The 12,156-nt window shown below is 36.4% G+C and overlaps 1 protein-coding gene across 5 annotated transcripts in view; it reads left to right on the forward strand.

The window, feature by feature from the left end:
* The window catches only part of Diaph2 (diaphanous related formin 2), a 970,999-nt gene that overhangs the window by 254,538 nt on the left and 704,305 nt on the right, over window positions 1-12,156 (forward strand). For all 5 annotated transcript variants that reach the window (XM_055608281.1, XM_055608283.1, XM_055608282.1 and 2 more), the window contains one exon: window positions 2,355-2,473. In XM_055608281.1, the coding sequence (XP_055464256.1) occupies window positions 2,355-2,473 (119 nt within the window). The remainder of the gene's footprint in view (window positions 1-2,354; window positions 2,474-12,156) is intronic.

Raw genomic sequence — 12,156 nt, forward strand, 5'->3', positions numbered from 1 at the left:
TATATATTAATATGCAGCACAAAACAAACAACTTTTAAGTAGAACTTAACCTGTCGTATATTATTGAGTCTGTAATGAATTTTTCCTCTTGATACGGTAACCAAATGAAAACATTGGAATTTTTTAAATCTTACCCATTTTAAAAAGTAAGAAGCAGAGGAAGACCTCCCCTATCAGTGGACTTGGGGAAAGGCATGCATGCAGAAAGGGGAGGAAGGGTGGGATCGGGAGGGGAGGAGGGAGGGGCTTATGGGGGATACAAAATGAATAAAGTGTAGTTAATAATCATAATAAAAAGAAAAAAATATCAATAAAAAGTAAGCTTTTAGCATTTCTTTTCATAGTGTTCAGTAAACGTGTGATCTTTAATCATAGGAAAATATTTTTGTACATATATTAGTTTTTGTCCAATTATACTATTTTCAAAATAAATGTATGTAATAATAAGCAATAGAGTTAAGTTTTAGAACAGATGATAGGATCTATATAAAAACTAGAAACTTATAATAGCTTTGTGAGTGGCTGCAATAATCTATACGCTCATGATCATGGTCTTATATTAAGGACACTTCTAGCTACTCTTAGTTGCTTTAATATGCATGCAATTATGGCTTACTAGGTTTTTTTAAGTTCTCAAAACTTGCTTGAATAATTGGAAAAGGAAGTCTTTCTGAATATTAGTTGTATTGGCAAAAAAATTGACAGTTCTAAAGCTTTAGGCTAATACAATAATTTGATCAACATGATGTTGAGGCATCAAAGAAATGTTGAAACTACTAATCTATTCTTATTTTAAAACCACTATAAATTATCATACATAATATCGGTGTACAGTGTTCATGATTTTTCAGTTACTTGGGAACACAATTTGTGTAAAATTAGCAATTTCTCAATAAACAATTATAAATGATAAGTAATTCACACATGGCATACTTTCAAAAGTGTGTGTGTGTGTATATACATTATGTGTGTAAATGTGTTCCTGTGACAACAGACAAAGGACAAACTGGTTGTTGAGGTCTATGACTCTCGTGATAATTCCCTAAAGATGTCTCTCTCTCATTGAAATGGGGCATGCTGGTAAGTTCCTGTGATCCTCCTGTCAACATCCCAGATGATTCTGGGTTTACAGATATGCCTAACTGTGCCTGTCTTTTTTCTTCTGTGCTTGACATTTGAACTTAGGTCTTCTTTCTTGTACAACCAGTGCTTTTATCCATTGAGCTATATCCACAGCCCATATTCTCCCTAAGGATATTCCTACAAGTTAGAGGTATGACAGGTACTTTCATTTCACATGTAGGCTCCTGACTATCCCCACAAAAAGAATCGTGTTTTTGTTAGTTATTCAGATTGGTTCACCACATTCAGCTTAAGGACTATTTCCCCCAAGATCTGATGATTTTGATAGCCTTAGACCCAGGATACATATTTTTTTTCATTCGTAAATTTAGGAACAGCCACATGATTTAAATATAGAAGGGTAATTAGAATCTGTTTTTCTTCATTTTTGAGTTGTTAGTAGATTGACAAGCTATATTTAGAAATGTTTGTCATAATTTGTCTGAAGTAATACATTTCTGTAATACTGTTGAACTCATTATCCCATGACAATTTGTCTTCTGCAAATTTTAGGACAAAATGTCCCTTATTTTTATTTTTCCAGTCAGTGGTCATTCTTAAGGTCTGAATTATCTTGGGAGATTACAGAAAAAAAGGATTTATTTTAAAACCTTTGACACATCACACAAATAGTAGTCATAGTTATGCATATTAAGTGTATATGATTTTATAAAACTTTTTTCACAAATATGTTGTATACACAGTTCTTTACATTAGTCTATAACAGAAACAACTCAGCCCAGTTTTATAAGCTAGATTGACTGGCCTGAATAAATGCTTCTGTATTGAATTTAAGACATTGTTTGCCATCTAAGGCCAAGAAACTCATCTCTGTCTTTGAAAATGTGGACATGTGGCTGCCTAGAACCGTATCTGTGCTCATAGATATAGGACTAAATAGTCATTTCTTTTCATTAAATTTAGAAACAATAGCTTAATTAGATAGATAAGGTTGGTAAGTATTTTTGAACACAGACATGAATCCCTGTAAACTAGAATATTAAGTTAGTACATACTTTCAGTCAATTACATCACACTCAGTTGGACTCCCTAACGTTCAGAGCATGTTTAATCCTTAGTCATATTTTCTCTAAAGAAATGTATGTTAATGGAATTATTTTCTTAGTGGTGCTGCTAAAAACTAAGTTCTTTAACATTCTGAATCCCTTCATAAGAAAATTGATTGATACAAATAGAAAGGTATTCTCAAATATTTTCTCACTTTTTTTCAGGCCACAGTATTATAAAATAATTGAGGAGTGTGTTTCACAGATAGTGCTGCACTGCAGTGGCATGGACCCAGACTTCAAGTACAGGCAACGTTTAGACATTGATTTAACTCATCTGATAGGTATGGATCATACTCTATACTGTCATTCATGTTGTACACCTTCTATAGACTTTTTAAGGGTAGGTCTTTCATTGCACTTATACTACTATTTGGTAAATCATGTTGCTATGGGCATGCAATTGTTAAAATTATTAGTTTTTGAGGATCATAAAAAATGTCCTTATAGGATCAGAAGTGTAAATATTTGAGCTACATCTCCTTCTAGTCTTTTTTGGGAAGTTGATGAATATTGTAGAACTTTCATTAGAATACACATACACACACATACACACACACACAAATATATACAAAATTATCAAATACTTCAACATCTCTGGTATGAAGCCTCCTTGTTCACAGTGAGTGATGTATTTGATATGTTTTTGGATTTTACTTGCTAGTATTTTATTGGGTATTTTTCCATTGATGCTCATCAGTGAAATTGGTCTAAAATTTTCTTTTTTTGTTGAGTCTTTGTGTGGTTTATGTGTCAGTGACTGTGGCTTCATAGAATGATTTGACAGTGTTCCTTCAGTTTCTATTTTGTGGAATAGTTTGAGGAGTATTGCTATTAGCTCTTCTTTGAATGTCTGGTATTATTCTGTGCTAAAACCATGTGGTTCTGGATTTTTTTAAAATTTTTTATTAATTACACTTTATTCATTTTGTATCCCCCCATAAGCCCTTCCCTCCTCCCCTCCTGATCCCACCCTCCCTCCCCTTTCTGCATGCATGCCACTCCCCAAGTCCACTGATAGGGGAGGTTCTCCTCTCCTTTCTGATCTTAGTCTATCAGTTCTCATCAAAAGTGGCTGCATTGTCCTCTACTGTGGCCTGGTAAGGCTGCTCCCCCCTCAGGGGGAGGTGATCAACGAGCAGGCCAATCAGATTATGTCAGAGGCAGTCCCTCTTCCCATTACTATGTAACCCACTTGGACACTGAACTGCCATGGGCTACATCTGTGCAGGGGTTCTAGGTTATCTCCACGAATAGTCCTTGGTTGGAGTTAATCGGTTGTGGTGGTGCACACCAGTAGGATTTGCTGAAGGAGGCAGAGGCAGGAGGATCACGAGTTCGAGGCCAGCCTGGGCTACACAGTTTTTTTTTTTTTTTTTTTTTTTTTGATGACTGCTTAGGTGTTATAAGGCTGTTTAAATTGTTTACGTGATCTTGATTTAACTTTGTTAGGTGAATTCTATCAAGAAAATCATCTGTTTCATTAGATTTTTCTATTTTGTGGAATATCGGCTTTTGATGGGAAAGGGAGCTCCCTTTTCTGAGGAATTGGAGATAGCGATGGGAAGGAAGGTAGAACTAGGAGTGAAGGAGAGATGGAACTACAACCAGGACATAAAGGGAATAAAAATAAATAAATAAAAATAAATAAATAAAATTTAAGGTCAAAGATTGAATATTTTTCTCATATTTTATTTTTCATTTCTAAAATAAATCCATACTTACTGTAGGCAATTGAGAGATTTCCATAAATGACACATATTAGCTACATCAAGATAAGTCCATTTTCAACAGAGTACATTTTAAAAGTAGCTTTTTTATGAATGTGTGTCTATATCAATATAATTGCCATTAAGGTGATATTTTTGTAGAGCATTATGAAGATTTGACAAGTTCACATGAGAATTTGGGACTTTGTTATGACATGACAAATTATGATTTATCATCATTTTAACCTATGTCCTTTTACTGCTTTTTATTATTATTACATCTAGATTGTATTCATGTCCTTAACATTATAAAAGAATATGGTAATTTATCACTTTCGTAAGTGTTTTTTTTTTTGTTGTTGTTGTTTTGCTTTGTTTTTTGTTTGTTTGTTTGCTATAGTCAGTTTATTTGAACATTCTTGTTTATAAATCCTGGATATTTTTTCTTTTTTTAATATTTTATTTTAATTTTTAAATAATTTTATACATTTACTTGTATCCCAGCTGTAGCCTTCTCCCTCTTTCCCTCCCAATCCTCCCCTCCCTCTCTCATCTCCTCCCTGCCCCCTTCTGAGTCCACCGAGAGGAGGTGTCCTCCTCTACTTCCATCTGGCCCTAGCTTATCAGGTATCTTCAGGATGGTTGCAATGTCCTTGTCTGTGGCCTAGCAAGCCTACTCCTCTCTGAGGAGCGAGGGGAAGCTCATGAGTTCATGTCAGAAACAATTCCTGTCCCCCTTACTAAGGAACTCACTTGGATACTTAGCTACCATGGTCTCTTTCTGAGCAGGGGTTGTAGGTAATATTCATGCATGGTCCTTGGTTAGATAAACAGTCTCATAGAAGACCCCTGTGCTCAGATATATTTGGACCTTGTAAAGCTCCCTGACCCCTTTAGGATATACTAATTCTTCCTTCTTTCATATGATTCCCTACACTATGCCGAAGGTTTGGTTATGGGTCTCAGCATCTGCTTTGATACACTGCTAGGTAGAGTCTTTCAGGTGCCTTCTGAGGTAGGCTACTGTCCCGTTACCTGTTTTCTCCTATTTCCAACGTCCATCCTCTTTGTCTTTCTAGATGAGGATTGATCATCTTACCCCTGGACCTCTTTCTTGTTTATCTCCTTTAGGTGTACATATTTTAGTATGTTTATCCTATCTTATAGGTCTATACAAGTGAGTATATACATATATATATATATATATATAAGTATATATATATATAGAGAGAGAGAGAGTATATATACATATATATATACTTATATATAGTATATATATAGACTTATATAGTATATACATATGTGTCTTTCTGCTTTTGGGATACCTCACTCAGGATGATTTTTTTCTAGATCCCAGCATTTGTCTGCAAAATTCATGATTTCCTTGTTTTTAATTGCTGAGTAGTATTCCATTGTGTAAAAGTACCACAATTTCTGTACTCATTCCTCCGTTGATGGACATCTGTGTTGTTTCCAGGTTCTGGCTATTACGAATAAAGTTGCTATAAACATGGTTGAGCAAATGTCCTTGTTGTGTACTTGAGCTTCTTTTGGATATATGCCTAGGAGCAGTATAGCTGTGTCTTGAGGAAGCACTATTCCTAATTGTCTGAAAAGTGCCAGATTGATTTCCAAAGTGGTTGTACAGGATTACAGCTGGTTTTTCAGAAATAACTGGTATTGTGAGGTTGTACAGAATTACAACTGGTTTTTCAGAAATAACTGGTATTGTGAGGGTAATAATTTTAAAGGTCAAATAATTTTAGAAAGGTTGAACCTTTAAATATTTGAGCTATATCTCCTTCTAGTCTTTTTTGGGAAGTTGATGAATATTGTAGAACTTTCATTAGAATACACATACACACACATACACACACACAAATATATACAAAATTATCAAGTACTTCAACATCATCCAGGGTATGTAGGGATGTGTATTTGAACATCCCTTGGACCTGAGTATTCTTCTCTGGGCTGCTTTCATATTTTTGTATGTCTATTCTTTTTCTTAGATCAGATCCGATCCCTTCCTAAGACTCTCAGTGATGTGCTACTGGAATTTAGATAGAAATCAAAGTAAAAATTATTGTTAACCATGATTTGCATTGCCCATATAAAAAGCTCTTTACACAATACCAGTTTCCTGATTATGTACAATATTATAATTCTGTTATAGTTAAAAACGTTTAAAACTTGGAGTAGGAGAGATATCTTAGCAGTTAAGAACACTCCCTGGTCTTGATGAGAACCTGGGCTTTATTCCCATCATCCACATAACAGCTCAGAACTATCGTCCTATATCTCCTTTTGGTCTCTGCACTTGTAGGGACTGCAAGCATGTGTTTCACAGACATACATGCACTCTAAAGGCCCATATGTATAAAATAAGAAAATAGTTTTGGAGAGATCCAAGATGGCAGCGACCAGTGGGCACAGTATATGAGAGGTAGAGGATCCGAAACTCCAGATTTAGTGAATGGAGGGACAGCTAAAGCCAGAAAATCAACAGTGAGGCTATCTGAACAAGAAGGAACATCACATGAGTTGAGACCTTTACACTCAGGTCACCCACTGAATTCTTTAGGGAAGGAGAGAAACAATCTTCTGTTCCCCTTGCACTCTCCTTTTTGAGGGCCTACCTCCTCTTCCTCCTTGGCAGAGCTGGCTCACAGAGATTCTAAGCACAGAACTCACTAGCTGGGGACTGCGACAGCAGAGGCGGGGCTCCTAGCTACTCAGCTGCAGCTGCCAGCTGTACCAGCCTTCTGAATCTGAGATCCATGGTACCACCCTCCAGGATCCCACATCTGTGAGCAGCCTTACCTACTGTGCAGGCCCTCCCAGCCAGTGATTGTAAGGCCTCCCCAAACCCTCAGTGGCAGATAGCTGGCTGTACAGCCACCAAAGTCCAGCATATCTGCCAAACAAACCAGATACAAGAGGAGCCAGGCCACCTAGGTCTGTGGACCACTGTTATAGCTCCCTAGCACTTCCTAGAAGGCATCTGGACCAGCCTCCCTGTGTGCAGACACAGCTGGACTCCCTAGTTTGGTGATAACAGTACCACTGAGCTGGCAGAGCTCCTAAGTCCTCTTGCATATGACTCAGCAGGTCCAAACCTGAGAGCAGAGAGCTGGGGTACCCAGGTCCTTGCTGATGTGACCTGCCTGAGAGGGAGTGCGCCCTCAAGTGGCTGCAGAACATCAGATACAGGGTCCTTCTAAGCTAGCAACCAGACATCAGATCCCTCCCACCCACACACCCACTGTGGGAAACAAAGGGTTTCTTGGGACATTGAAGCCCCTGCTCTGCAGGTCCACCAGACCAGTTCAGGAAAAAAAAAAAAAACAAAAAACAAAAACAAAAAACAAAAACAAAAACAAAAACAAAAACAAAAAAACTTCTGGAGCTCTGACAGAGACAAATATCAGTAACATGTAGGCCACTGAGGTATTCAGGGAATTTGCTTAAGGAAATTGCACCCAAAATTATCACCTGCGCCTGCTTCACATTCAGCACATGCCTGCAAGGCAGTCCTTCTCCCACACACTCAAGGGTTCTACATTCTCTAGCACCCTGTCTCTCAAGACACACTTCCACGAGCACACACACACACACACACACACACACACACATACACACACATAGGTGTTCACCCACACTTAACCTTCTGTGCCCACAGTCTTTCCTCCCACAGGTACAGCTGAACCACCAACACACACTGAAACAACTGGACCTCTCTCATCTTCCTGAAGAATACTCCAGACACCAGAGAAAGACTGTATCAGTCTGAACTGCAGAATCCAGTGGTATATCTAGGTTGTTGTATTGAGGTATATCTAGGTTGTTTCCAGATTCTGGCTATTATGAATAAAGCTCTATGAACATACTTAAGTAAATGTTCTTGTTGTATGGTTGTGTTGTATATATGCCCAGGAGTGGTATAGCTAGATCTCAAGGTAGCACTATTTATAACATTATGAGAAAGCAGCAGATTGATTTCCAAAGTGGTTGTGTAAGTTTACATTACTACCAGGAATGGAGAGGGTACCCCTTTCTCCACATCCTCTCCAGCATGTATTGTCACTTGAGTTTTTCATCTTAGCTATTCTGATAGGTGTAAGTTGGGATCTCAGGGTCGTTTTGGTTTGTATTTCCCTGATGACTAAGAACATTGAGCGTCTCTTTTAGAGTTTCTCTGCCATTCAATATTATCATATAAAGAATTCTCTGTTTAGCTCTGTACCCCATTTTTAAATTGGATTACTTGATTTGTTTGTATTTAACTTGAGTTCTTTATAGTTTCTGGGAATTAGCCCTCTGTCTGATATAGGGTTGGTGATGATCCTTTTCCAGTCTGTAGTCTGTCATTTTGTTCTTAAGATGCTGTCCTTTGCTTTACAGAAGCTTTTCAGTTTCATGAGGTACCTTTTATTGATTGTTGATCTCTTAGAGGCTGTGCTGTTGGTGTTCTGTTCAGGAAGTTGTCTCCTGTACCAATGAGGTCAAGGCCCTTACCCAAGTTTTCTTATAACAGCTCTAGTGTATCTGATTTTATGTTGAGGTCATTGATCCAATTAGATTTTTCTTTTGTGCATGGTGATGATTATGGGTCTATTTGCATTTTTCTGCATGTAGCCATCCAGTTAGACCATCAACATTTGTTGAAGATGCTCTTTTTTTCCCCATTGTATAATTTTGGCTTCTCTGTCAAAAATTAATATTCCGTAGGTTATGTGGGTTTATTTCTGGGTCTTTGATTTCATTCCATTGATTCACCAGTCTTTGCTATGCCAGTACTATGCTGTTTTTATTACTGTTTCTCTATAGTACAGCTTGAGATCAGGTATGGAGAAACCTCCAGAAGATCTTTTATTGAACAGGATTGTTTTAGCTATTCAGGGTGTTTTAGTTTTCCATATGAAATTCAGAATTGTTCTTTCAAGTTCTGTAAGGACTTGTGCTAGTAATTTTATGAGAATTGCGTTGAATATGTAGGTTGCTTTTGGTAGGATGGCTATTTTCACTGTGTTAATCCTATTGATTCATGAGCATGGCAGATCTTTACACCTTCTGATATCTTCTTCAATTTCTTTCTATAGAGACTTGAAGATTTTTTTACAAACAGGTCTTTCACTTGCTTGGTTAGAGTCATACCAAGGTACTTCATGTTATTTGTGGCTATTATCAAGAATATTGTTTCCCCCCCTTTTTTTTTTCTCAGACCTTTGTCTATTTTATACAGAATGCTATTGGTTTTTTTTGGGGGGGGGTATTTTTATCCAACTACTTTGCTTAAGGTGCTTATCAGCTGAAGGAGTTCTCTGTAAAATTTTGGGGGTCGTTCATGTATACAATCATATCATGTGTGAATAGTGAGAGTTTAACTTCTTCCTTTCCCATTTGTATCCTCTTGATCTCCTTTAGTTTTCTTACTGTTCTAGCTAGGACTTCAAGAACTATGTTGTAGAGATACGGAGAGAATAGGCAGCCTTGCCTTGTCCCTGATTTCAATGGAATTGATTTAAGTTTTTCTTTGTTTAGTTTGATGTTGGTTATAGGCTTGCTGTATATTGTGTTTACTATGTTTAGGTATGTGCCTTATATCCCTGATCCTTCCAGTACTTTGTACATGAATGGTGTTCAATTTTGGCCAATACTTTTCATCATCTGAGGAGATGATCATGTGATTTTTCTTCTTCAGTTTGTTTATATGGTAGATTTTATTGATGGATTTTTGTATATTGAACCACCCCTGGATTCCTGGGTTAGAGCCTTTTTGGTCTTGGTAGATGATATCTTTTATATGCTCTTGGATTCGGTTTGCCAGTATTGTATTGAGTATTCTTTCATCAATGTTCATAAGAGAGAGCGGTCTGAAATTCTCATTTTTTGTTGAGTCTCTGTGTGATTTAGGTTTCTAGGTGAATGTGGCCTCATAGAATGAGTTTGGTAATGTTCCTTCTGCTTTTATTTTATGACATATGTTGAAGAGTGTTGTAGTTAGCTGTGATAACCATCTGTGCTGAAACCATCTGGTCCTGGCCTTTTTTTTTTTTCTTTTTTTTGTATGGGAGAATCTTGATAACTGCTTCTATTTCCTTGGTGGATATAGGACTATTTAATCTTTTTGCCTAAACTTGATTTAATTTTGGTAAATGGAATCTATCATGAAACACTTCAATTTGTTTAGATTTTCATTTTGAGGCATGTAGGGTTTTATAATAAGACCTAATGATTGTTTGGATTTCCTTAATGTCTGCCATTGTGTCCCCCTTTCTGTTTCTGATTTTGCTGATTTGGATGGTTTCTCTCTGCCTTAGTTATTTTGGCTAAGGTTTTGACTATCTTGTTGATTTTCTCAAAGAACCAGCTCTTGATTTCATTGATTCTTTGAATTGTTTTCTTCGTTTCTAATTCATTGATTTCAGGTCTGAGTTTGGTTATTTCGAATCTTCTATTCCTCTTACGTATGTCTGCTTCTCCACCCCCCACCCCAGAGCTTTCATATGTGCTGTTAAATTGCTTGTATGAGATGTCTCAAATTTCTTTCTGAAGACACTTAGTACTAAGAACTTTCCTCCTAGCACTGTTTTCATTGTGTCCCATAACTTTGGGTAAGTTATGCCTTCATTTTCATTGAATTTTAGGAAGTCTGTAATCTTTTTTTTTTTTTTTAATTTCTTCTCTGACCTAGCTGTCACTGAATAGAGTTATTTAGTTTCCATGTGTGTGTAGGCTTTTTGTTATTTCTGTTGTTGTTGAAGTCTAGTTTTAGGTCATGGTCGTTGATAGGATACAAGGGATTATTTCAATCTTATATCTGTTGAGGCTTGCTTTTTGCCCCACTATATGGTCAATTTTGGAGCAGGTTCCATGAGGTTCTTATAAGAGGGTATACTCTTTTGTGTTTGGGTGAAAGATTCTGTAGACTTCTATTAGGTCAATTTGGTTTAGGACCTCTTTTCTATTTTCCTTTACCTTCTGTCTAGATGTTCTGTAAGTGTAGAGTGTTGAAGTCTCCCACTGTTAAGATATAGAGATCGATATGTGATTTCAGCTTTAATAATGTTTCATTTATAAGTGCAGGTGGTCTTGTTTTTGGAGCATAGATGTTCAGGATTGTGATGTCCTCCTGGTGGATTTTCCCTTTGGTGAGAATGAAGTGTCCATTATCATTTTTTTTTGGTTAATTTTGATTGAAAGAATATTTTATTGAATATTAAGATAGACACTCCAGCTAGTTTTCTACGTCCAGTTGCTTGAAAAACATTTCTTTAGCCCTTTACTCTGAGGTAGTCTTTATTTTTGTTGCAGAGGTATGTTTCTTGGATGCAGCAGAATGTTGGATCCTGGTTTTACAACCGTTCTGTTAGTCCGTGTCTTTTGATTGGTGCATTGAGTCCAATGATGTTGATAGATACTAGTGACCAATGACTGTTAGTCCCCTTTATTGTGGAGTTGGTAGTGATAGTGTTTCTGTGCTTCTATTCTTTTAATTTTTTGTTATGAAGTTATCTATATCCTGTGTTTTCTTGGGTGTAGTTGATTTCATCAGATTGGAGTTTTTCTTCCAATATCTTCTCTAGGGCTGGGTTGCTGTGTACATATTGTTTAAGTTTAGTTTTGTCATGGAATACTTTGTTTTCTCCAAAAATGTTGATTGAATGTTTTGTTGGGTATAGTAGTCTAGGTTGGCATCTGTGTTCTCTTAGAGTCTGCATGACATATTTCCAGGCCCTTTGGGCTTTCACAGTTTCTGAAGAGATGTCTGGTTTGATTCTTATAGGTCTACCTTTATATTTTACTGGCCCTTTTTTCCCTTGCTGCTTTTAATATTTTTCTTTGTTTTGTAGATTTAATGTTTTGACTATTATCTGAAATGAAAAGTTTCTTTTCTGGTCCTGTCTATTTGTTGTTCTGTAGGCCTCTTGTATGTTTATGGACATCTCTTTAAGTTGGGAAAATTTTCTTCTATGATTTTCTTGAAAATATTTTATGGGCCTAGGAGCCTGGAATATTCTTTTTCATCTATTCCTATTTTTCTTTGGTTTTGTCTTTTCATTGTGTCCTTGATTTCTTGGATGTTTTGTGTCAGGATCTTTCCTGATTTTATGTCTTTTTTTTTTTTTTTTTTTTTTTTTGTAACGTTGTGTTTTTTTTTTTTTTTTTTTTTTTTTTTTTTTTTTTTTTTTTTTTTTTTTTTTTTTTTTTTTTTTTTTTTTTTTTTTTTTTTTTTTTTTTTTTTTTTTTTTTTT

Source organism: Psammomys obesus, unplaced genomic scaffold (assembly GCF_907164565.1).
Source record: "Psammomys obesus unplaced genomic scaffold, mPsaObe1.curated_primary_1811, whole genome shotgun sequence".
In the NCBI taxonomy this organism is placed as follows: Eukaryota; Metazoa; Chordata; class Mammalia; order Rodentia; family Muridae; genus Psammomys; species Psammomys obesus.